The following is a 26,338-nucleotide window of genomic DNA, read 5'->3' as shown; positions in this document are numbered from 1 at the left end:
ACGTACCTCGGGTGTACCTGGTGAGACAACTATCGGGTACCCGAGAGTCGGCGAAGAAGCCCGAGAGCGGTACTGACCTAGGCTAGAGGTGGGTGAGCGCTCGGGTCACTCGGAGCGAGGGCGTATCGTAATCACCGGCGGCCGAGAAACGCGGAGAATGGGAGAGAGAGGGAGCGAGCAGATCCAGGACGGAAGGGGAGGTGCGAGGGAGGCGGAAAATCGCGCGCCGAAGAGCCGGAGCGCGACGAGAGCGGGGAGGGAGGAGGACGGCGCCAAGGGAAGACCCTCGAGAGGGAGGGAGACAGAGAGAGAGAGAGAGAGGGACAGTGGAGCGGAGCCTTGCACGGCGTGGGAACGCACCGTGGGAGGTCAGACTCGAAGGATGTCCGAGGTACGCAACGGGACGTCGAGAGGACGTCGAGAGGACGTCTCGTTCGCCAGGAGAACCACCGTTAAACGGCGTCCCGAGGTCGTTTACCGCCAGCCGGAAGCGCATCTTTGGGGCCCGGGTGGAGGGGCGGATTTCGGCAGCATCCCGCCCCCGGATGGGCCTTTTTTGTCATTTTTCTCCCGAGCCTGATCTCGCGGGCGGACCGTTATAGGCCCGCCTCGAGGACCCTGCCATCAGCTCCCGGTGGAATCGATCTCGTCCTTGCGCGGTTCCGTCTTGCACTCCTCGCAAATTCAGGATCAAGACCAAGATCGAGATCGATTTTCCTCGGCGCCGTTTTTCCTTGGCATTCGCAAGAGGCGCGAACCAAGGGCTCGTATGCAAGCCCGATACGAGACCCGGCCGCAGCGGGGGCGAGGTGGCCGGCTGCCGTTCATGAAAGGCTAATGAAGACGCCTCGTTGGTTCGCGTTCCCGGAATCCTGGCCCGTGTTCCATTCCACGCCAAGCCCCCAGGGTCAGGAGGCAAGGTCCCCCCGTCGGAGGGGATAAACGACGCTCCCGAGGCAGGAGGAGCCTCCAGGATTTTTTTCCCCGGTAGCTCTACCACCGATCGATCGGATCCTTGGGGCCCCCGCGAAAAGGACGACCGGGTCCAGGCTCGGGCCCACTCGGGTATCCCGGGGACGTGCGAGGACCATCGCCGTCGAAAGTTAAAACGGCGCGGTTTAGCCGCGGCCCCATGATTTCCCCGGAGGACGCCCCGGAGAATATACGGCCGCCGGTTCCACGGGTGCGGGGATGAAAGCGGCGGGATTAATCGCCAGGAGTTCAGGAGAGGGTCCTTCCCGCGTCGGTCCCGAGACGGAAATTTTCCCGAACGCTCCATCGGCGTAATAATAATGCCGCCTCCTCGGTCGCGCCCTGGATCCCGTCGAAGATCCTAGCCGCGACTCCGCTCGAGGATTCCGCAGCATCCTCCGCTAAGTATACCGCACGGTGCCTATCCGGTACCGGCGGTGCGGCCGAAACCGGTTATTCGAAACTTGCAGATCTCCACGTTGCACCTGTACATCCTCCGTCCTTCGTACCTGGGAGGCTGCATCGCCCTCGGCCCGGATCTACCGATCCTGATCCGCGATCCTCCCCCTCGCTCGTCGATCCCCCTCCCACCTCGCTTTTCCGTCTTCCCGGCGTGATCTCGCGGTGAAATTCCGCGTCAACCGGACCCCGGATGTCTCCCAAAGAGCGAGAGACATCCGCTCCGATGGCCGGCGGAGACGCTTCTCCTCGTTGCGATCCTCCGGGGTAAAAGGAACCTTCCCCCTCGTTGGCCCCCCGCGAAGCGTGCCCGTCAATCCGCGTAACCGGCAGATCGGTTGCCCCCCAGGTCGCGGAATCGCGCCGATCCTCGAGGATAGGCTATTCACCGAAGAGTCGGTGAAAACGATTTCCTACTTTAAGAACCGATTGCCTTGGATTTCATACGATTAATAACAATGAGATTCGGTAATAAATGACGTTCGACCTTAAAATTCTAACAATCCGATGATTTCAAGCGATTTCCAGGGATTTCTGTTTGAGACTTCCAGGCGACATCCAGCATTAAGATCCAGGATTTCCTGAGGGAACAACCCCTCGGGACGCGAGATGAAACGCCGATTTTAAATCATCCCGACCAGTCGAACGGATAGGGAGGCGAGATAAACGCGGAGCTCGGTCGGTCGCGATATAAAACCCCATGGAATCGGCCCGATACGATGGGGTGGCGAAACGGGAAAAGGAAGCCGCCGAGGAGCGGCCGGACGTTTATGCACATTCGCGCCCGGGCGACATTTCAAGGGGGCTTTAATGCTCCTTTTATTGCCAGGTGGAATTGCCGGGCTTTGCCTAGGCTCGCCTCGTAAAGTTTATACCGACCAGTCCAGGGACTCGTGACTTATACCACCGATCGTTCGCCGAGGAATCCCGAGGTCCGAGTCCTCTACCCTCTGGCTCGGGACGTCTCCCGAAGGTGGACGTCCCAGGGCCGCCGGACCCGGGGAAACCCTGACCTTCCCTACGCCCGAGCCCCAGGATGCCGGGACGAGTCCAGTAACGAGGGAACCTGGTCTCCCAGGTGTAAAAGGACATTTTCTCTGAAACAATGAAAATCCACAATTCACCCCATTCTCAGGGCCAAGATTCCTATATCTTCGATCGAGCCCCATATCCCGACCCCTGGCGACGTTCCAGGTGCCCCTGTACCTCCGATAGGCGCCAGAAATGGGGAAAAATGAGATTTCGAGTGGAGTGGTATGCTAAGAGGAGATTCTGGTCCCTCCCAAAATTAAAAAAAAAATTTTGTTAAATAATAAAAATCCACATTTCACCCCAAGATTCCTATATCTTCGATTGAGCCCCATATCCCGATCCCTGGCGATGTTCCAGGTGCCCCTGTACCTCCGATAGGCGCCAGAAATGGGGAAAAATGAGATTTCGAGTGGACTGGTATACTAAGAGGAGATCGAAAAATCTCATCTCGATCGGCGACGTCCGGCGTCGTCCCCGGCTGGCACGATTCCCGAGGCCGGTCTCGTTGGCTCTTCTTCGGTTCCTTTCCTTCCAGCGACAATAGCGACGATAGATTACGCTTACATGCACCCTAGGCGAAGGCGGTGGAGGAGAAGGGGGGGGCGTCGCGGCGACAGCGCGCGGTAACTAAACGCCGGGTCGGAAACTCGGACGCGAAGGATATTTATAAAGCGACGGATCTCCGGCACCCAGACTCCCAGGCGATGCCCTGGGAATAGATCGCGAAACCCAGTTATGCGATTTATTCCGAGCCGAGGTGGTCTCTCCCGAGGTCGCGCCGGGCCCGACCTCAGGCCGACAGGCGGAAGCGCGACCGGGTTCTATTTCCTTTTCTTTTTTTTTTTTGTTCTTTCCCCACCTGTTTTTTTCTTTTTTTTTGCCGGATTTTTCCTCGCCCCTCCGCGGGACTTCCTGCGCCCTTTTCCGCGGCGCGGCCTCGACGGTGCGGCACAGGAAACGCGGAAAGAGCGGCGCACGAGCGGCACGTTTTACCCCACTTTCCACGGGTCGAGGCATTTCCTATTCTCGGACCTCTCCCTGCTCCTTCCCGATTCGAGAATCGAGCGCGCGGCTCTTTTTCTTCTCTTTTTCCTTTCCTTCCTCCCCCTCCTTCCATTTCATTTCCGCTTTCGGATCTGGCCTCGCTACCCGGTCCGGGCCCGAAAACGGGGGAGAACAGGTGACGGGAACCCGGTCCCCGCCACGTCGGGTTTAACGGGATCGAATCCCTTGATCCCGACGTACGTCCTCCGAAGTCGAGTCCCTCCCTACCACCGCGTCCGAATTAAAGCCCTCAGCTTCCGGTGCGAACGACCGCCCGAGAGCCGGAAACGCATCTTCGCACCTTACGTACTAATCACCCTACAAGACCAGGCGAAGCATTTTTTACAGCGCACCCAGGAATGCAGATTTCTCGATTTCTCACCCTACACGAGTCCTTCGATTTTCTGAGGAATTGCAGAAATTCAGGATTTTAAGGAACTTGGTCCTCGAAGAATTTCCGGATTCTTAGAGGTCGATTCTTCTTTTACGTATATATATATTTTTTTTTCACGATAGAGGAAAAAAAATCAAACATCCTGCCCAGATTCCCTCGATATCACCCTGAGAAAGAAAGGGATGTCGGTCTCCGGCGAACACGTGACGCGGTTCCGGGGCGCGCTGAAAGAGCGCCTCGACGGGCAGGCCCGGAGGCGTCGTGACGCCATGACGCGGTCGGGCCCTGCGGATCGGTAGGGCCCATTCCGCGCGCGATCTCGGATCTGTCTCACGGTGTCCACGGAAGGTGGATCGGAGCTAAGTGGACGGGAAGCGGTCTTAACGAGCGGATCGGCGTCTCGATAGGGCGGCCGATAGGCGAGTATCGGCTGGAGTATCGGTCCGATATCGGCGCGATCGCCGGCATTGTTCCCGCCAGAGGGGACCGGCACGAAGATCCGGGCCTTTCGATTTCCGATCGTTACTCGCGTCAGAAAATTTCATAATAAAAAAAAAACACACACACAGAGGAGAAAATTGATAAATCAATCGATCGTCTCTCTCTGCACTTTGAGATCTCGGAGTCGAGATCCGGGAAAGGCGGAGCGGCTTCGGGAAAGAGCGGAAGTTTATCCTCCGCTCTTGGTCCAGCGGTAATCGCATCCGCTTACACGGGCGTCGGATTAAACGCGATCGAGCGAAACGAGGGGCAAGAGGGAGAGTGGATTAACGCGGATTAAAGCGGATCCTCCGGGGTGGAGGTTAATATTTATCGAAATCCGTGGAGGGCATTATGATAGAATTTCCGTCGATCGAGCTAGTGATCCTCCGAGAAGGTATTTACGTTGATTGATTTTTATATTATTATTTATATTATCGATTCGCGTAGTGGGGGCGACAACTCACCCGAGACCCGAGGGGATGCATCGGCACGTGCATCTGCATGTGCAGATGCACGTATCGAGTGCAAGCCCGACTCCGCGGCATGCAAATCGCGACTCGGCGATGACGTGCGCGGAATTTCGCGCCCTCCGGGCCGCGGAATCGGGGGCGGAAAGAGGCAACGAGAGAGACCGGTAAGAAACAATCTACGAGATGAACCTTTCGGTGCACGGCGAGATATGGGACCGGCCGGATAGAAATGAAATAAGCGATTCGAGTGCGAGAGAGGCTGGGGCTCGGGAAGAGGGTCGTCTAAATTTAACGTCACCTACACTCCCGGTTCCCGGGAAGCCGAAAATTCACCTGCCCCTCGACTAGGATTTAATAACCCGGCCCGGTGACAGAGAGAGGGAGAAAGAGAGGGCGGCGTACTCGTCGCGGCAACCTGCGGCCAATAAATCCGCGGACGGAAATGCCCCGCGGGGTGAGACCGACCCGATCGATCCTAGGTCCGTGGAAAAGCCCGAAGGCCGCGGGTAAAATCGTCCAGGCGTTTCGCCAGAGCCGCGGGAAAAAATAAACCCGAGTGACCGACCCGGGGGAGAAAAAGGAACGAAGAGGAAAAAAAAAACAAAGGAAATAGAAAAACCGGCGATACCTATTTAAAATCGCGGGGCAAAAATACGCGTCCCAGACTCGCCGTGATCGAATCGAGGTGTTAATAAACCCTTCGCTTAATTTTCGAGGCCATTTGAAACTCACTTGGTCTGGAACCCCTCGAACTCCTCCTGCTGCTCGCTGATGGACGCCTCGAGGTCCAGGTACGCCCCGTAATCGCCATCCTTATAGAGCTGAAGTGCCGTGTCATCGAGCTGCAACAGGGCAATAACGAGGAGTCATTAACCGTTCGCAACCGCTATACGTAGACCGCGAGGTAAACGATCCTATGAACCGAAAGATCGAGTCGAACCGCTTTGCGGAATCGGCCGCAGGACCCTCTAGATTTCCCGGTCCCGCCAAGAGTCCTTCGCTAGATCCAAGGAAACCGCATCTTCCCGCGTACAATTTTTTTTCCATTTTCCCGATTTTCAATTTTTATATACATATAAAAGTTTTCATCGAAAGTTCCATATTCGAGCGTCAGAGTAGCCAGGACCGCTTTGCGGAATCGGCCGCAGGACCCTCTAGATTTCCCGGTCCCGCCAAGAGTCCTCCGCTAGATCCAGGGAAACCGCATCTTCCCGCGTACAATTTTTTTTTCCATTTCCCCGATTTTCAATTTTTATATACATATAAAAGTTTTCATTGAAAGTCCCATATTCGAGCGTCGGAGTAGCCAGGACCGCGAGCGGAATCGGCCGCAGGACCCTCTAGATTTCCCGGTTACGCCAAGAGTCCTTCGCTAGATCCAGGGAAACCGCATCTTCCCGCGTACAATTTTTTTTCCACTTCCCCGCTTTTCAATTTTTATATACATATAAAAGTTTTCATCGAAAGTACCATTTTCGAGCGTCGGAGTAGCCAGGACCGCGAGCGGAATCGGCCGCAGGACCCTCTAGATTTCCCGGTCCCGCCAAGAGTCCTTCGCTAGATCCAAGAAAACCGCATCTTCCCACGTACAATTTTTTTTCCATTTCCCCGCTTTTCACTCGATATACATATATACGCGTTTCAATAGAAAATCTCGCATTCGAGCGTCTCGACTCGGAGCAGCTGGAGCCGCTTTGGGGAAGAGACTCAGGGCCCGTTCCGTTAGCCTGAGGATTTTTCGGGCCGACAGGCAGCCACGGACGTGGACTCGACTCGGAACGAATCCAGGACAAAGCGAACCGAGTCCCTCGACTCGAGATCGAAGGTGGAGAACGGGGCCCAGACGTTACGGTCGGCATAGCGGATAAACGTCGTTCCGTTCCGCGACGCGGTTTCGCCGGGACGGTTGAAAGGTCCGTTCCTCTCTCTCTCCCTCACCCGGGGGAGGATTCCTGGTACCGGGATTTCGAGCTCCCATTGATCGAGCTCTCGGATACCCTCGGATGTACGGGATATGTATTCCGGCGATACATATCGGGGATGCAGAAGTGATAATCCTCCGACGAGGTAGGGGGCACTCGATGGGAGCTTATCGAGCCGGAGTGCATTCAACAGGTGTCACCCTGGATGCTGGGAGGAGATGCGGCGCCACCTCTCGACTGCACCCGGCATACCTTATCCGGAAACGTGGAACCACGTGGAACCACGTGAACCCTCTTCGAGATAAAAATGCTATTTCCAGATGACCGCCTATTCAGACCTCGAATAAAAATTCTATTAAATATTAACGGGGCGCATCCCTTCTCCGGTGCATGTATGCCCTGCACCGGAACGTGCACGCGAACGAGGTCGGCGTTCGCCTTCAGCGATTCGCGCGCCTATTCGACCCGAATCCGTCGACCTATCGACCGGTCGAGTTCATCCCAGATACGTTTCCAGATACACGCGAGCTCGAGCTTGGCTAGCGTGTCCCAGAAAAGAGCGTCCACGTTTTATTTCAAGGCACCCACCGTCATTTTCGACCTCCCCTACCCCTGAAGCGATGGAAACTTCTCCGATCTCCAAAATCTGACCAGCTTCCAAGGACCCAAATTTCGCTAATCACCGAGGTAGCTAAAATTTCGCCGACCTCGAAAATGTACCTAAAACTTCGCCGACCTCGAAAGTGTAGCTAAAACTTCGTCGACCTCGAAAATGTACCTAAAACTTCGCCGACGAAAGTGTACCTAAAACTTCGCCGACCTCGAAAGTGTACTTAAAACTTCGCCGACCTCGAAAGTGTACCTAAAACATCGCCGACCTCGAAAATGTACCTAAAACTTCGCCGACCTCGAAAGTGTATCTAAAACTTCGCCGACCTCGAAAGTGTAGCTAAAACTTCGCCGACCTCGAAAGTGTAGCTAAAATTTCGCCGACCTCGAAAATGTACCTAAAATTTCGCCGACCTCCAAAATACCTAAAACTTCGCCGACCTCCAAAATGCCCAAAACTTCCCCGACCTCAGTCCATCTGCCTCTCAATAGTCTCGTAACGCGTTGTCGCAACGCAAGCGGAGAAAGTAATTCCGGACAATGCCGCAACGAGGATACGCAGTCAGCATATCGCGTAGACACGCGTGTGCGCACCTTTATCCGAGTAGAGAGAAGAAATAGGAAAGAAGTAGGTGGGCGCGATTAGCATATGCATTGCGCCTGACCCGCGAAAGGATCAATGATCTACGCAAGAGGCATCTAGAGAAAGGGGGAACGTTAACGATTCCCGCTATCGATCGGCGGTCCGAGTTAAACGTGTCTTCGCGGTGTACACGCCTAGGTGCGTGTATACATACACGGGGGAAATAATTACAGGGAATGAATATGAACGTTGCCCCGTGAATGGCTCTCGCCGAGTCATTGAGAAATGCCTCTCGGTAACTCTGGGGCGCGTTTCGCGAAGGTGACACGTGGTGCCACGTGGCAGTGACGCGTTAAATGACAGTCACCTAATACAGGACCGGAGTCGGCTTACGGCATTAAGGAGCGATTTGAGAAGGTTTAACGCAATCCAACCCTCCATAAAGGGAATTCAAAGCCTCGGAGGTCGACAGACTTATCGCGTCAGCCGATAGCCGTAGGGGAATGCGGAGAGTAGGGGGAAGAGGAAATAAAAAAATGCAGGATTCGGGAATAATTTCGGGAATAATTCCCGCATAAGGAAGCGGCCGGTCGGACGTTGTAGAAAGTGACGAGAGGCCGCTCAGGTACGACCTCGGAAACGTCGGAAAAGAAAGAAAGAACGGCCCCGGCCATTGTTTCCGCGTCTGTGCCGAAGGAAAGTCTCGTTACTCCGGCCGGCTCGACGGGCCGATATATCCTCTCGGCTATTTTCTCCGGTGAATGTAATTGAAAAAGGTACTCGGCTCGGGAATAGAGAATCAAGGAGACACGAGAGAAACAGCCAGGTGTTCCTTTCCGCGGTTACAGGACCTCGAGAGCAGGACTCCGGTCGAGGGTCGTCCTCCTCGGCTGAGAATCTCTCGCCTCGTCGAAGGCGCCCTTCCTCGCCTCCAGAAATACACGCCCGCGAGTGGCGAATCGCGCGCGAAATCGTAGAATTCGTGCCAAGTTTACACGGCGTCGGGCTTCCCGGGGGAAGGTTAATAAAGCCCGGGCGAACGGGCAGCTGCGGCCGCGAAAATCCGCCACGTGGGCGGGAATAAAGTCCGTAACGGCGAGGAGGTCGCGCCTCCACCGTCCCCCAGGAGTCTGAATTTCGAAAAATCGTCCCCCTCCAGGACAGGGCCTTTAATTTTAATCCCGTCCAAATAGGATCTTCCCTTTCTATTCGGGCAGCGCCCGTCCGCCTCCGCGCATTTCCCATAATCCTCGGCTTTCTTCCCGCGAGTCTCCGCTTTCCTCGGGAGCCCCTTACAAAGCAAACAATCGTACGGCCATTTCAGCGCGATCTCCCGACGCTTTTCCCCGGGCTTTCCATTAATTTCCATTCCCCCAAGGAGCCCCCGTCAAACAATCGTCCCGCCGACTCGACGAGATATCTCCCGAGCGCCCTGCTCGAATCCTCTCCATTTTTCCGCCGATCTCCCCCGGTGCCCCCGTTGAATTTCAATTTTCCAAGGATTACTCGTTTAACGCGAATCGCGCCTCCGTGGCGAGGTCCTCGGGTGTCTTCCTCGAATGAAATCGCGGCCCCTCCACGGTGTCTATTTTCGAGGGGCCTCCACCTCTCCCGACAATACCCACGCGCGTTTATCTGCTCTCGCGGCTCTCGCAACCGACGTTTATCACCGGACCGGAAGCCGTCTTTCTCCGAAGTCTCTTCGGGTTACCGGCGAGTCGCCTCCGTTACCTCCGTGAGAAGCCGAGGCGAGATGCTGGATAAAGATGGCCGGTCGGTATGAACAAGAGAAAGAGTATCTCTCCTTCGAGAAAAGACAAAAAGAAATCCAAAAAGTGGAAAGGTAAAGAATTCACAGGCTTCGTAACGAGCGTGGGGAAAAATTCCCGGGCCTTCCTGCCTCCCCGGGGAACCCCAACGGAACCTCCTGGAACCCCAGGGGGATCGTTTCCCCCCGGAGTCTGGAGTCACCCCGAGAGTCGAGTTGCGTCCCGGTTAAGCCGTCTTCTAACGTTACTCGATACTCGATCGCTCCTCGCCGGGAATTTCGCTTCGAGGGCTTCGACCATCGATACGCGACTCCGAATCCCTCGTCGAGCATATGCCCTAGGTATATATTTTCAAGGTTCCGAAGCCCCGACGGAATCCCTGTCCCTCGCCTCGCACCTGACGAGTCGGCGCGATTCGCCGGGAATCGGGGCTGCACTTTTTAGGGCGATAACGGAAGCAACGGAAAAAAAAAAATAATAAAAAAGAAAGAAGGAGAAGAAATCAGAAACCAAGACCAAAGACGCAGCCACGAGACGAGTCGGTGAAAAAAAAAAAAATGGAGTACTTCCCACGAGGCAAGCGAACGGGACCCCTCGGCTCCGGGGAAAAACGCCGCGGAAAACGCGCCCCTCCCGAACCCCATGCCCCGCGGCACGTTTTACGGTTCGACTCCGCGGATTTACGAGTCTTTCCGCGCACTTTGAAGAGGCCGCCCGATGCACATTACAAGCTCGCATCAGCTGCAACCGCGGCCGTGGCATTGTCATAACGCGCGGATGCATCCGTGAAGTCTCGCGATTCCGCGGAATACCTGGTATGCACCTATCTCGGTGCGTAGGAAAATCCCGCGGCGGGTAAATCGCTTCCGCGTTCAAGGGAGGAAAAGAGCCCGGCAGGATTTCCTTGGGATTTCCGGGGAAACATGAGATAAGAAGGAGAAATGTCATCGGGTATGGCTTAATCAGGGCGCAGTAAGTGAAACTTGCACCCGGGATAGGTAAGGGACTCCCCTTTGCCCTGCACGGCGCAACGGCGGCACCCAGTGCATTTGCAACCACGCGGCTACGCCCAGGAGGCACCCCGTCCTGGCGAGGCATTGTCATGCAAAGCGAAGGGGCAGCATTAGCATCTTGGCCGCGCAAATAACCGACATTCCATGCCGTACCCGCCAGTTAGTCCATTAATTCCGAAAGAGGAGTCTCGCCGAATCGCGGCCCGACTTTCCGCGCCCCGCCGAGCTGCTCATCTCGTACAAAAGGAGACAATCCATGCATTACTTGTCCACGTGACGTAGGAGTTGTTGCGCACGGGTATGCCCGCGGCTGGTACCGCGGTTGCACCAGGCGAGTGCATCGCCGAGCATCGGGCACTGCACGTATCCGGCGAGTTGCACTAATCGAGCGCATTGCTGGCATGCCGGGTGCATCGTGGCCCGGAACCTCGTCCGGTGAGATGCACCCGTCCATGGGACTTCTACGAGGATAATCGGCAAAGGTCGGCCGGAGGGAAATCACTAAAGGAGACAGCCGGAATGACCGACGAGAGAAAGCTGACCGACGTCGTCGAAAGTCATGCGAGATTAGCCTCGCGATATCCTACGGTCCGATCCCTGACGATCAGCTGATAGCATGATTTCCCTCCGTTGTATGCTTCCGACAATTTTTATCATAACCCTTGAATTAGAAATTTGAAATGGAGGGCTCCAAAATGGAACATTGATGTACCGCGGCTTATCACGGACTCGCCATGTATATCTCACATCTCCGTTGTATGCTTCCGACAATTTTTATCATAACCCTTGAATTAGAAATTCAAAATGGAGGGCTCCAAAATGGAACATTGATGTACCGCGGCTTATCACGGACTCGCGATATACCTCACGGTCCACCAGTTAACCAACCGATGGTTTTCCAGGTTTTGCATTGGTTTTAAGATTTCTTCCGCACATTTCCCCGCGAGAATTTCTCCCCAACTTTTGGATCCCAAAATTTACGATCGAGCCCATCTCCGAGGCCCTTATCACGGTTATCGCGAGCTCGGTCGAGCCTCTCCGGTCCGCTCGCAGGGGCTTCCGCGTATCGCTCGCCGTCTCGCGGTTATTTGCCCCCGCAAACTCGCGAGCCCGCGAGATCGCATTTGCATCCGTTTGTTTTATTTAAACGGGAGGCCGCTTTATTGGCCGTGACGTCAATGCTAACCGGCGTCGTGGCTGCTTTATTGCCCCGGCCACTTTTTGCAGGCCGACATTCTACGAGGAATTAAATGCATCGCTAGGCATCCTCCCCGATGCACCGCGTCCGAGCCGTCCGAAGGACATCCTAAGCGAGTTCTTGCGGCCTTCCTCGGGGATCGCGAATTTCGACGGTAACCATCGTTCCAAGGTGCAAGACCTCCTCTGATCCTTAAGCATACGTTTCCGCCGAAGGAATTCATAAGATGGAAAAAAAAAATAATAAAAAGAGAGAAAAAAGGAAAGAAATCTCCTCTACCTTCAGACAGAACCTGGGGGAACCTCCTCGAAGTGCACTCCGGGGAGCCATTGGGTCGACCTCCGGCGTAGGTTCGCGAAATGGAGATCGTGAAAAAAGGAAGGTAAGGGGGCCAAGGGAGGGGAGTTTCCGGAGGCTGTTCCGCGGCTCGAGGTCGACCACGCGGCCGGTTATCATGAATATTAATCCCCCGCCATTAGGGGCGGCCTCCGCGAAAATACGTAATTTGCAATCTTCGAACGGTCCCCGGGTAACGCGCCTGTTTATCTTCCACCCGTGGCTCATGAATATTGAACGCGTTCCCGAAATAATGTGAAATGCCCTCGTCGCGGCCGGCATTTCCTTTTTTCCCGCTCCCCGTCCTTATATCCTCGTGCCCCCTCGCCGGGGAGGAGAGGGAAGGGTCCTGACGAATTAATATTTATGAACGCCCGGAGGTAAGGTCGCCTCGAGGACGCTCCTCGGGTCCCGACAAAAACCGGCAACGGTCCCCTTATGTGTACCATCCCAGGTGAGTAGCCGATCCCCTGCACCTGTCCCCGGGTTTATTAACGAAACAAGTGATAAGCAAATCGACGGGTCAATTTTTATCGACGGTTCCCTGCAGCTGGCCAGCGCATCGAATTTAAGGGGACGGCACCTTCCGGTGCACTTTTATCCAGAAGATAAGACGTGCCGGGATAATTTCAGGTGACGGTCCCGGTACTCGGGGTGGGAATAAAGGATCCAGGGTCCTTAGGGATCGCCAAGGAGTCGCCGCATTCGAGCGGAATGCAAGCAACAAAGAGGCTGCTGCCGGCCATCGGCCCTCGACTATAGTCCTCGTCGTCGAGAGGTACAGGACGTTGACTGCAGTCGTTCGACTGCAGTTGTCCCGAAGGTAGGTAGGTGGGTCGGTAGGTAGGTAGGTGCCTGCCGACCTATCAGGTGACTTCTACGTCCCTGGGATCTACAGTCCGTGCCTCACGACTCCGGGCTTATCCGCCTCTGAATGGCATTTCCGTTCCTGAATGGCCGCGGACTATAAAATTTATAAACCGCCCCTCCCTCCCTCCCTCCCCGATTAATATCAAAGAATCGTTCGGATCGTCGCGTGTAAACCGCTTTGTCAGATTTTTCGAACGGGACTTTTCAGGGTTACATCGGATCCTCCTCCTGACCTACCTCACTGCGCGAGCCTCCCAGCCCTGAAATATACGTACCGGTCGGTACATAAAACGATTTTTACGTCTCGCCAGGCCCGACTTCCTCCTATTCCAGGCTCGAACGACTTCGAGCCTCCTGCCCCTCGGCCTGTTCCCTGGGAATCCCATTTTTTTTTCTTCCTCCGACCCCCCCCCCCCTTCTTCCGCTGCGTCGTGAATCGTCCGAGAGAATGCACCCGGAGCGGATCGAACGGAACGGACTTAACGGAGCGGCATCGATCCGTTCGATTCCTCCGGCTTTAGGAGAGCCGCGTTTCAGGTAACCGACGTGACCGACTCGATAGTTTGACGTAACCCCCGAGGCGTGGAAACCTAAGTACCCATGTATATATATATATTTACATATATAAATAAGTACATACATTTCCCAAGAAAGTAGCTCTCCTCGAGACCTCTCTTCAAGACCGAACCGCGGCCCGGATCGTCCGTGGTTCCCACAATAGCGATACCTTTTTTAAGACAAATCATTCCCCCAGGATACAGCCTCCGGGTCCACGGTCGAGATCCCCTGAAGAAAGGTGCCATTATCGGGAATACGTTTAACCGAAGAGATGCTCTCGGGAGAATGGAAGGTCCGTCCGCTCTAGCTCGTATTATCACGTCAAACGATATAAAAAATATATATATATATATAATCCAAATCAGGACTCGTGGAAGGTGAGAGATCTCCCGAGGTAGAGAGATCTCTCCTAGATGAAGCGAATCCAAGGGTACAGAGAGTACAGGTAGAGCGTCGCCGGGTAAGTGCGCCATAGAGAGGGGCCATTAAGTACGCGACAAACACGGGTAACGAGCACTAATTCACATTCGAGGTGCCGTAAAAGGGCCCTTTACAGGTGGGTGGCCAATTATCGGGTGGCCGGGCTTATCTGTAAATTTACAATGGACCGTACACGCATTAGAAGGAACGAGGCCAGGTACCCTCGGTAGCGCGATATCAAGGGCCGCGTGCATTACCGGCACCTCTTGAAATAAATCCCCGAAGGAAGTGCCCCTTACCCCGACAACTAATTCCCCCGTCCCATACCTACAAGTTTGTTGTCCGACGCGCCCACTTCGCCCCCTTTCCCCATTTTCTCCTCCTTTTTCCCTTCCGTTCCGACGTAACACGGTACCCTCGCATTAGGCGCGTCCAACCCGCTCGCGAAGTTTTCATGAACTCAGGAATTACTCGAACCTGTACGCGGGAATACCCCTCGGGAGGTTTTAACAGCGCGTAAAAAGTCGACGTGTAATTTGCCCCCCCCCCCCCTCCGATCTTCGAATAATTTACATCACCAGGCCGCGCGGCTAATTACCCGCGATTTTTCCACCCGCCGAGATAATTTATCCCCGGGATCGCTCCTAAAGATGCTCGGGCATAAAAGTACGAGATAACACAGAGAGATACCCAAGCGATGTCTATAGTCTTTCCAGGCGCCATTGGTCCATGTCCATTACTCCGGGCGACGCGGTTAGGAGGCGGAAAGCAAAGAGTAGAAAAGGGGAAGAAAAAAGGGAAAAAAAATCCGCAAAAACGCCCAGTCGACTCCTCGTCGCAGGACGCCGGCGACAAAACGGAGACCCGATAACCGAGAGGGGCCTGCTCCGCTATCGTCGCCACACGCGCGGCGTATATCACCTCGGAACAGTAAACACACTTTTATCCAAACGAGTACCGAGATACCAATTGCCTCGGCATGCTCTCCAACCCGGAAGATGTAAACATCGAGTACCGAGTGTATCGCGTCAACCTCCGGCCTTCTATTCCGAAATCCGCGATATTATCCCCCGCGCCCCAGGGGCGTTAAAAGAGAGAAAAAAAAAAATATAAAAGAAAAAGAGAGGGGGCCGATTAAACGTGCACACGTGGAGTTTAAAATCGATGTCAAAGGGGCATTATCCGAGGAGCGGCTGTCGTGCCATTTGCCAAGTGAGTCCCCCTCTTGGCGACAATCGCGAGCGGTCCCACGCGTCCTGTGACTCCTGACATCTCCATTGAGACTTTCGCCGTAAACGGTCCTGCAACGAGCCTTTATGCCCCCGTAATAATCCCTTTTCCATAGAGGCCGGAGCTACGGAATATAACAGCCCCTCTTGGTCTCTTACAAACGAGGGCACCACTCGGACGATCATCGAGTACGCGCAATACCGGTCACGCTCGGCTCGAAATACAAAGGTCCATGTTGCATCCGCTGTATTCACGAGAAACACATCTTTGAACGGTACCAAAGGAAGTTTCCCAAACGATACCTCTTCCACGCCACCCTCTCATCCCCTTAAAATTACTCGAAAACCCCTCTGGTATCACAATCGCAGGTATCGAGTAGTTCGATAAAAAATGCCCAGTTCTTAGGAAATTTTCCCAAACGATACCCTTTCACGCCACCCTCTTATCACCTTAAAATTACTCGAAAACCCCTCTGATATCATAATCGCAGGTATCGAGTAGTTCGATAAAAAATGCCAAACCGGTAGAATTGGAGATTTCCATCGTAACCCACCCCTGCCCCGTTCTTCGGGGACGCACCCCCCGTAGGTTATTGTCTCACTCACCCTGTGCGGCGCGCGCAGCAGCCGATGGACGGCGGCCAGCTGATTGATGAGCGGCAAGGTCGCGCTGAAGGTGTGAATCGGCGGCCGAGGGGGCTCAGGGTAGGAGCTCGCGTACGCGAACGGGTCGACGTCGTTCAGGTACTGGACCCTGCAGGTCAGGGAGACCATGGCGGCCCCCTGCCCCCCGGAGGGAGGGGTTCGACCCAGGGCGGGGGGCGCTAGCGGGGCCTCATGGGCCCGACTCGGCGCGACCCGGGCCCGACTCGGGGCCCGCGAACCGGTCCGCGGAGCCGGCTCGGCCGCGTCGCCGCCGCTTTATTTCGAGACCCGAGCGAGACGCTCTCCTCTCTTTATCCGGCGTCGCGCGCCGCGTCGAAGGACGCGCGCGCACGCGGGAGTACCGCCGCGTGTCTTTGTTTTTCGGCCGCACGGTCTAATGGAAGTCGAGGTGCCCGGTTAGCGAGAGACGGAGAGAACGCTGGAGAGAGAAAGAGCGAGAGAGAAAAAGAGAGAGAAAGAGCGAGAGAGAGAGAGAGAGAGAAGGATCGAGCGAGAGGGGACACGTGAAGAAATTCCTGTCGGGAGATAGCGCCGAGGTAATACCGGTTCCCCGAGCCGCCGCGGCGCCGCGACGCCGCGCGACCGACCGCGTGCGCCGGCGAAGTAGAAGGGGAAGGGAGGGGAAGATAAGGCCGCGAGTTCCTAACTTCACCTCGGATCTCGGCGGAATGAGTTTTCGCGAAATGTGTTTCGTTCACCTCGAACCTTCGGAGTCTGGGCGGGGAGGGGGCGTCCGACTGCCCGCGACCGGCACGATCTCCTCGTTACTACGGTGGGACGGTTTTCTGAATAGTTCCCGGGTAACAGGGCTCGCCCTCTCTTCCGCGATGACGAACCGGCGGATTTACATGGAAGTGGAAGTACCGCGGGAAGAGATATAAATATCCTTGCGATCGGGCGAAGCTACTCCCGGGTAAACAAGGTGGGAGGGGGGTCCTGAGGTACCGGCCGGGTGTCGCGTTACGACATCCCCAGGGAGACGGGGACGGAGGCGCGGGACAAAAGGAAAACACCGCGGCCCGCCGGCTGGAATGCGCGGCAAACGCGAAATAACGTCCGCGAAGAGGCTCCTCCGTGGCTCCGGAGAGACTGACCGGGAGGGGGTACGCGCGGGGCCCGCCGAGGGTTGGTCCGGGCCCGGGTGCGCGCGCAGCCTCGGAGAGGCGGCCGCGGCCCACTCGGAGCGCGACCGCCGAGCCGCACGGAGGACAATGGGCCCGGAGACGCCGGAACCGCGCCGACTCGAAGGACGGAGACGGATAAGAGAGACAAAGAGGCCCAAGGTGGAGGCGAAAGGAAGAGGCCCCTGGAAAGAAAGGCCCGCGGCACTCCTACGTGGGCGTCGCGGCGCTCGCCTCCGCTCGCGACGACGCGGGCCCGGGAACGGCCCCGCTCTTTTCTCCGCTCTCGAAATCCGATATATATACGGACGCGCGCGTCCAGGCTCTCTATTTAAATCCGCCGAGTACCCGCTCTCTCCCTCTCTCTCCAACGGACGTCTCCACGGGTCTCGCTATCTCGCTCCCTAGCACTGGGCACCTTCTTTTCTCTCGCACTCGCGCACTTCCGGAATACCTGCGAGGGCCTCGGGCAGGCTCGGGCAGGCTCGGGCAGGCTCGGTCGACCGGACCTGCGCGCGGGGGATGCTCGCCGACGGACCTGGCTCCGGAGACGCGAGACGCCGGCCAGACGGCGAGAGCGAACGACGAGCCCCTGTCCTGCCTCGCCAGCGGCCGCCGCGACACTGAGCCCCGCGTGGACACCTGTCGACCGCGCGACCGTGCCGCCGCCTGGCGGGCACCCTTCCTCTCGCGCCGGCCAACCCGATGACGCGCGCACCGTGCGTGCGCTGCCCCGCGACCGGCGATCGATCGATCGAATCGATCCCGTATTTCGATTAATCTCTATATTTACGGGCATACCTGGGAAGCCGTCACGGATATTATTTTTCTTTTTGCACCCATATCAATGGTTATTGAATTTTAACGGAGATTTTAAACCTCGGTGGCGCGACCGCCGACCGCGCCGTTTCGAAAGGCCGTTTAATATCGCGCGACGGATCTGTCGTAAAGGGCGCGTTGAAAAGAGAGACCACTCGCCTCTCATTAGTTCTCCCGGCGCGAAAGCGCGCTCATGCGTCGACGAAATTCGCAGCCGAGGGGCCGCCGACTGAAGGGGACCGCGGAGACAAAGGTGCAGCTAGTCGCGAACACGCGTGCGCGCGAGGGCTCGAGAACGCACGCACACCTCGGTGAAAGCGTCGAGCGAACCGAGCGAGCCCGATCGCACGCCTCGCGGGGTCGCGCTCGAACGACTAATCCCGTTCGAGTCGTAATCGCAGCCACCGGGCCCGATTTCGCTCGAGCGGTTTCCCTCCTCCTCCTCGGTCGATCTTGTCCTCGGAGATCAAGAGCGCACCCGGGAAAACCCAGGGAAAGATCCCCTCCCCGAGAAAGAGACACCGTATCCTCGTAGTGAACGAAAATCGAGATTTCCCCCTCCCCTTGTCGAGACACAAAAAATCACCTCTCAGAAGAAATGTTCATCGGAAAGTGCCGGACATCTTTCGTTGGAAGAGTTTCTTTCCATCGTGGACCGTTGCGGAGGAATATCCGGATTTCTAGCGCGGGCTTTAACCGCGCCGGGAGAGGAGTCGCCGGGCGAGGCGCAGGGTCGAAAAGGAAGCGACGACCCCGGAAGCGAGATCGATGCCGGGGGCACGTCCTACGCGTCTCGGCGGAAAACAATAACGCTCTCCGACTCCTCTTATGCGGATCTCGACGCCCCGGGCTTTGAAAAGTCTCTCGCGAGTCCTCCCTCTTTGTCCCCCGGCGCGTGTCTCTGTCGGCGTCTGCAGGCCGTGCATTCGCCGAGTGGGCGAATAAGCCGAGGGTACTCGTCGCGGGGTAAGAAGAGGGTGGCCGAGGGCGAAACCGAGAACGGGGGGCGAAAGCGAGCCGGGGTCTTAAATTTCACGGGCACGGAGAAAGGGGAGAAAAATGAGAGAGCGCACCCCTCGCCCCCGCGAGGCCATTTTAATGACGTCGAGTGCTTGGGGTCGAAACGCCACTTGTCCGTCCGCTGATAAATTCGTTCCGTTTTCGATGCGACCAGAGGAACGAGCGACCAGTTGATACGAAATCGCCCGTAATTACCGGCACCGTAATTACTCGTAACGACGACAAAGTGGGTCTTAAAACCCCCGGGGAGGAGCGAAAGAGAAAGGGAGAGGGAATCGTATTTCAATCCAACAATGCTCTTAATAACGAGCATTATTTCGCGACCGGGAGGCCGCTTAAACATCCCCTGATGGATTTATTAGACGTTTATGCATTTTAAAGAAGCGCCCGAAGACCGACTACAGCCTTACCCCGCTACCGGTTCCTCCGGGGGGACCTTCCGTTCCGGAGTATTTATTCACCCTGCGCGCGCCAAGTGACGATAAATAACGCCGATTAAAAAAATAGAGTGCACCTTAAGACTCGCACTTTACGGTCCGTCCGATGCTCCCGGGGGCAATCGCGATTCAATCCCCGGATAAATTTGTCCGGCGTTCGTGTACGTCGGGGAAGGATTTGCGGCCCGGCCGAGGGGACGGCTCTCTTCCCTTTCCCTCTTTCCCTCTTTCTCTCTTTCACTCCTCCCTCGGCGAATCCCACGGTAGCGAGGATGTCCACTCCGTAAATTAACCCGAATGGAAGTCCGCCTGCGATCGCGTGCCGTGTCCTCGGATTACGCGTTAAACGCCCCGTCGTCACGCGTGTCGCGCGACAAATGCATACAGGTGCATACAGGTGCATGCGAGCCGGAGGTGCCGAAGAGGGCACCGAGGGAAGAGTCAGGACGGGGTTCTCGCACACGACTTACGGGAATGTAGCCATCGGGCCGAGTCCCGTCGGCGTCCCTGGAAAAGAAACGATCCGTTGGCGGGGATGACGATGGGGTTTCCGTCGACGTTTCCGCCGTGACTCTAGGCGGTGCACTTACCCGATCCTTCGCTGAATCACCGGCGTCCTGGCCCTGCCGTCGTGGACGATCACCTGGGTCGCGTCGATCTCCTCGCACTCCGAGCTCTCCTCGGAGGACTCTGAAGAAGAAGAACCGGGGTCAGAACCGAATACCCATAGAAAATTGACCGGACTGATAAAAATCGATGGAAATTTACATACATAGAAATAATTAGTAAAACATAGTAAAGTGGAAAAGCTACACATTGGAAAACGTATAAATACCCGTAACATTGTATATTTAACGCATTAGTGCGCTTTCACGTGGATTAGATGTAATATCACATAATTTTGACTAACTTATGTGTATGTAAATTTGTATATTGATATTTTTATCAATGCAAGGTTCCAGAGGATGACTCACCCTTTCCGAAGAGTCGCGAGGTAACCGGGCCGCGGGTGGGCTCCTTGACCTCGCCCAAGAGGTCGTCGATGTCCCTCCTCTCCCCGATGAAGAGAGGGAGGTTCGTGGGCCTCTTCCTAGGCGGCGGCCTCCTCGGCGGCAACTTCATCGAGGACCTCGAGTCGTCGTAGGACGACTCCCTGGCTCGATAATCGGTGTCGGGCGGGTCCGGAGGGTTCTCGATCTGATAACAGGAGGAGTAGAGGATGCGTCAGAGCGAGAGGACACGTTTCCGGGATCCTTATCGTCCTATCGCGGCGAATCGCCCTCCCCTCGGGGACGACGATGCCACGGAGATCGTCGATCGCGAGGACTCGAACAGTCCATCGATCCTCGATAAGGACTCTTCGCAGGGGGTAAGTCCCCTTACCCCTTCGGGGCTGGCCCTGTCCCCTAGAGGTTCCTCGGCTGGGGGGGCGAGGCTGGTGCCGAGTCTCTCGATGTCGACCCTCTCCAAGGACTCCGACGACGCGGAGTCACTGCGAGAGCTCTCCTCAACGGGTATCCTCTCGACCCCGTCGGGGACGTTGGACGAGCTGTCCAGCCACCAGGGTTTCTCCCCCGAGTCGAATCGACGGACCCCCAGGGTTCTGGGCCGGTCTTCGGCCTCGGGTCCTGGAGTGCCAGGACTCGGCGTCGTCCTCTTCGGGGACGGCCTCGCCACTGGGATGACCTCGACCCCCTCGGGCACGCTGTCCGGGTCCTCGCTCATCCACCAGGCTCGCTCCCCGGACTGCTGGTGTCGAATGCGAGTCCTGGCCTCGTTGAGGCCCCCCGCCATGGTCTCTCTCCTGGACGGCGACGCCGAGGTCCTGTCCGGGCGGCTCCTCTCCTCCTCGGCGTCCCGGCTCCTGGCGTCGGCGCCGGACCCGTCCTCGCCTCCCTCGAGCCACCAGGCCTTCTCTCCCGAGTCCTGACGCCACACTCTAAACTTATACTTTCCTGAAAACGAGAGACAATTGTCAGTGCCAAGACCGACGTCGACTAACGACCAGGTGGGCGTATCTCGGATTTTCGCACCAGTGGCTACGCCTTGCCGACCGCAGGGGCTGATTCACGTGGAGAGATAATTCGGGAATCCTGGGACAGGTGTATTTCGGGGAGGGTGTCGCTGCCAGGTCCGGATCTCCCGCCTCCGGTCGAGGGTTACTCACCGTCGTCCGGCAGCGCCGCGCTGATCGTGGTGTCCTGACTGACGTCGTCGTTGCAGCCGACGGCTTCTGGACCGCAGTCCGACTCGGAGTCCACCCAGCCCCGGTCGGTCTTCTCGCAGCTGGACCGAATTCCGTTGTCGACCCAGCCATTCCCGTCGATCCTGGCACCAGGAGCGACGCGTCTCCTGCCATCCTCGCCGCCATCCGCCGAGCTGCCCCGACTGGGGTTCCGGGATGGACCTCTGGAGACCGACCCGATCACTGCGTCCTTGGGCGACTCCTCGAGGTCCTGCTGTCTGCTCTTGAAGAGGGTGGCCACGGGAGCCAGGGCCCTCGCCAGGAAGGACTTGGCCTCCTCGGTCTTCCTGCATCGCTCGCGCCTCGACCTGGGACTCGACGGCGGCCTCGGGGGCCGATCCGAGGTCAGGGGCAGCTCGTCCGCCGAAGACGCCTGCAGGCTGGCCCTGGAAGACCCGTCGCTGCTCCTGCCCTCTCGACCTACCACGAGGATGATCGAAGGTTAGAGAAACTAAGACCCCAAAGAAGGTGCCGAAGACCCACCTTGAACCGGAGAGCCCGAGGTCCTCCTCCTGCGTCGTCTGGGGCTGCCCCTGGACCTATTCGCGACTTCGGCGTCGGCGACGATGCCCTCGCCGTCCTCCTCGCCACTCGATGACGTGGTACCACTGGACTCGTCGTCGCTCTTCGGTCTGCGACTCGGCGAGGTCGAGGGTCCCCTTCTCCTCCCAGAAGCCGAAGAGGACTTCTGGGAGGCGTCCAAACGCGACGTCACCGGTGTCGCGACGCGTGGCTCGGCGCAAGGAGGGGACTCCGCGGACCTAGAAGAGGCGGTTGCAGGCCTCGAGCTGGAGGTCGAGGTCCCGGACCTTGAGCCCAGGGACCTGGCCGAGGGCGCCGGCTCCGAGCCCACCTCGGAGTCCTGCGAGCTCGCCGAGGCGCTTCTTCGAGCTGTCCACTTCTGGGCACGCGCGACCTCGGCGCCGCTCTCCATATTCAGGACCGACTTCCGAAAGTCCTTGTTGACGTACTTGCAGATCGGCCCCAGGCCCTTCGCATTCACTGCTGCGTCGTTTCTCGGCACCGGCGGCTTGCCGAGCGCCGCGTCGGGCGAAGCGCCCTGCCTCGTGCACCCTAAGGTGCCCTGGCCGTCGCGACGCCGCCTTGACGTCGACGGCGGAGATGGCGGCGTCGGCGACGGGGTCGGTGTTCGGATTTTCGTACCAAGACTCGCCGCCGGCGAGGGGGACTTCGTCGCGACCTCGCCGGACCTCGCCTGGCGAGGCGGCAAGGACCTCGAAGAGTCCTCTGCCTCTGACGTCGGGGTCTTTCTCGAAGTCCCACTTCCTGGCTTCCGGAGACCGGTGGGACTCTCTCCGGGTGATTGTCGGCGGGATGCGGGACTAGAATTCGGAATCCGCCCTGGAGAACGGGTGCCATCCTCCGCCTCGGACCTTGAAGAAGGCCTGGAAGAGGCTCTCGAAGAGGGAACGTTCGACTCCACCTTCGACCTCGAGGCGTCGTCCTCGCTAGTCGGCGACCTTCGACCCTCGGAATTAGATACAGCAGTTCTCCTCGAGGCTGGCAAGGTGACGGTCCCCTCCTCGGCTCGAGGTCGCCTCTGGTCCGGAGACCTCGAGACCGACCCTATCTGCCGCGCGCAAGGTCTGCCCTCGGAGCTGCTCCTCGACGACGTCCTCTGACTAGAATTCTGCTCGCAGGAGGATTCGCGCGCCGTGTCGTTGGCCCGTGGCTTCTCAGGACTCTGCGTCTTGGTCCTGGCCTGGTTCCGGATCCTGGACCGCGAGCCCTCGCTGGAGGCTGGCGAAATGTCCTCTCCTCGAGGTCGCCTCTGGTCCGGCGACCTCGAAACGAGGCTCTGTCGAACGCAAGGCCTCCCCTCGGAGCCGCTTCTGGACCTCGCGTCTCTCGGCGGCGTTCTTTGACTAGAATTCCCTGAATTTGCTGTCTCCTCGTGGTGGTTCCCGAGGGCGCTCTCGTTGGGCCTTGCGAAACCAAAGGCTCCGATCCTCGAAGAGGTGGAGTTGTATCCCCTGGACGAGTACCCGACGTTGCCGCTGCTGGGCGAGGAGTACTTGTCTCGGTAGGAACTCCAGGCTGTCCCGGGGAAGGTTCTCCCTCCAGTGGAACCAACGTTACTCTCGGCCCCATTGACATATCTGGGGAACTTAGGAGCGTCCTCGACACGATCGGCCTGTATCTCCTCGTCTTTGGTCTCCAGCTTCGCCCGGGAACCGTTCACCTCTTTCTGAACCACCTTGATGGCGTCGGTCCGGCCTGACCTGACGTACGTCGTGGTGGTGGGAGGAGTAGGAGACGTCCCCCGCGTCACCATGGTCACCATCGTAATGCCGCAATTTCCTTCCGGATCGTTTTCCACTCTTCTGCTCTCGTTTCCCGAGGACTTCGCCGGGCTCTCCTTAATCCTGCTCCCCGGAGGTCCGTCGCTCGTGGAGGTCGTCTTCCCGTTTCGATCGTCCTCTTTAAGCGCCCGTTCTCCACTGCTTGCTCGGAACCGCTGCGAGCTCGGGTACGACCCCGAGAACTTGGAGCTGGGTGCGCCATACCTCGAAGAGGAGGACGAAGACGGTGTCAGGCTGGAGTCTCGAGTGCCTGGAAACGTGGGAAGCTTTAGATACCCGATAGCCAAGAATTGTGTGGCCTCGACTTACTTAGGGACGCGTTCCTGTTCGCCAAGGAGGAGATCCTGGAGTAGGTACCCAGGGACGAGGCCCACTTCGACGGCTTGACGTCCTCCTCCGGACTGGGATCTCTCGAATTCTTCCCAGAAAACGCCCTGGTCGTTCTCTGACGAGGTATCGAGCTATCCTGTCTGTCTTTCCTCTCTAGGCGCTCCTCGCTCCCGAAGGACCTCCCAGGACGCGACCCTGGATACGTGGATGAGCCGAATCTACTTCCTCGGTCCCTCGCCGTGGATTCGGTTTCCGAGGGCTTCTCGTCCCGGGATACACCTCGAGAGTATCTTCCCAGAAGGGAGGAAGATCGCTCCGAAGTTTTCCCGTTCCCTGGGTCCCTGAAGGACCGTTTCTCCAGCAATGGGGTCCTGCTCGAGCTGGACGTCGAGCCATCCAGGCTGATCTCATCCGTGGACCCTCGTCGACCCAGAGACGAGCTCCTCTCCGAGTCTCTTGAGCTCGAGACCTCTGGGGAAAAAAAATGCGATATATTTTCCTGTACTTCTCCACATCTATCTTACGCTGGTTACCGCAACCGCCTATCCAGGTTGCCCCAAAATAATTTCCATAAAAGTGGTTTTTTCATTATTCTTTTTTTCTTTCCTGTATATTTCTACCTTCTACATTTCCTCACCGGAAGGTCTGTAGGTCGATCTGGACTCGGCGAGTCGATCTCTCTCGGTCTTCGCGAGTCGGGATCCGTACGTGGTGAGTCCAGCGCCGATGGACCGATCCCTGCTGGTGGGCCTGGAAGTGCTGCCGACGAAGCCGCTGTTCCTGTAGGTGGAAGCTGCTCCTCCCGTCCCCAATCCAACGGCAGCCGATCGGTAGCCGATCCCGGAAATGCCCTGAAAGCCGAGTTGGTCAATCCCTCTAGCTCCACTATTCGTCCCAGATACGTGGCGAGCGTTTTCCGCCGTTCGATCTCTATCGACTCGTGGCGATATTGGCTTTGACAGGGTGAAAACACGCGAGGGTGTGCCCAGACCTGCTAACTCTTAACTCGAGCTGCCAAGTCGGTTGCCGACTCGAGTGTCGAAAGTCTCGGCTGCCAATTTGGCGCGCCGAAGTGGCGAAGGGGTTACGTGGGTTTCCGATCGGACATCTCGAGAGACCGTTTGCGTCCACGCGAGAGAGAGAGCGATCGGTCCCGATCACGGGGAAGTTAATTCCGAGCACGGGGAATGCGTTTCCTAGGTCGCTGTCGCGGAAATTCCCTACTCGGCCGAGCGACTCGAATTCCCGACCGGACGTCTTGGGCATCGATCGGTGATAGGGAGACCTGATATCGCTAGTCGGTCTATACAGAAGCAAAAATGATAATTCGTTCGATTAGAGCTGGCAGAGTGCCCTGTGCTCGAAATACGTGCAAAGCCTGCCCGGGAGTAATAACCTTTCCGTTTCCACGTCTGTAAAGGGATCTTGCACTCGGAAGGCGCCTTCCGCCCGAAATCCTCCTCGAGAGACGGCGAGAAGCTATTCGCGACTTGGCGGATCCGCCAAACCCCTCGCGCCCTTTAAATCCCTCGCTAGGGAGCCCGGGATTCGAGTTTCGGTGTCGTTCCTAGGTTAAAGAAATTCTTTTTCTCCTCTAGGTCTCTTCCTAGATCTTTTCGCTTTGCCGAGCGCGCAATGGGCCTTTATAGGCGTGCGCAAGGATAGGGTAGGATTAATCTCGCGTCATTAGAGAGCAAGCAGGATATGTGGCACTCTCGGTGCTTGATGAGGATATGCTCGGTCGACGTGCACTGATATTACCAGAGGGTCGGAATAATTGAAGAGTGTCAGCTCGATTTAACCTCTGCCCATTACTCGGCGCATTATTCTAATTTATGACGCGCGGCACCAGCTGTTAAGTCCGCCGATCTGCATCGCGAAGTCTCGATTCAGCGATCCAGGGAAATGGACCTCCAGGAGGGTATCTTTACGGATTAATTTCAATATTTCATGCTAATCCCAAGTGCAGCGGTTCCGTCGATGCTTACCGTCGGATTTCATCGACTCGCTCGCCA

General features: G+C 57.1%; 1 protein-coding gene across 11 annotated transcripts in view; it reads right to left on the bottom strand.

Moving 5' to 3' along the window:
• Positions 1 to 26,338, bottom strand: part of LOC105700527 (FH1/FH2 domain-containing protein 3) — a 51,564-nt gene that overhangs the window by 22,254 nt on the left and 2,972 nt on the right. For 5 of the 11 annotated variants that reach the window (XM_012426417.2, XM_012426420.2, XM_012426419.2 and 2 more), the window contains exons 2-10: positions 24,961 to 25,174; positions 24,303 to 24,794; positions 22,153 to 24,243; positions 21,592 to 22,089; positions 20,808 to 21,379; positions 20,399 to 20,621; positions 20,015 to 20,114; positions 19,895 to 19,931; positions 5,587 to 5,696 (exon numbers count right to left, since the gene is read on the bottom strand). In XM_012426417.2, coding sequence (XP_012281840.1) covers positions 5,587 to 5,696; positions 19,895 to 19,931; positions 20,015 to 20,114; positions 20,399 to 20,621; positions 20,808 to 21,379; positions 21,592 to 22,089; positions 22,153 to 24,243; positions 24,303 to 24,794; positions 24,961 to 25,174 — 4,337 coding nt within the window. Of the gene's footprint in view, positions 1 to 5,586; positions 5,697 to 15,967; positions 17,416 to 17,496; positions 17,777 to 19,894; positions 19,932 to 20,014; positions 20,115 to 20,398; positions 20,622 to 20,807; positions 21,380 to 21,591; positions 22,090 to 22,152; positions 24,244 to 24,302; positions 24,795 to 24,960; positions 25,175 to 26,338 lie in introns of those variants that run through there. The other 6 variants (XM_012426421.1, XM_012426427.1, XM_012426424.1 and 3 more) reach the window with 5 other exon arrangements.

The sequence above is a fragment of the Orussus abietinus genome, unplaced genomic scaffold, assembly GCF_000612105.2.
Source record: "Orussus abietinus isolate OABI.00-Male unplaced genomic scaffold, Oabi_2.0 scaffold2, whole genome shotgun sequence".
Taxonomy (NCBI): Eukaryota; Metazoa; Arthropoda; class Insecta; order Hymenoptera; family Orussidae; genus Orussus; species Orussus abietinus.
The sequence above is the reverse complement of the archived record's forward strand: the minus strand, read 5'-3'. Positions and strand labels throughout refer to the sequence as shown.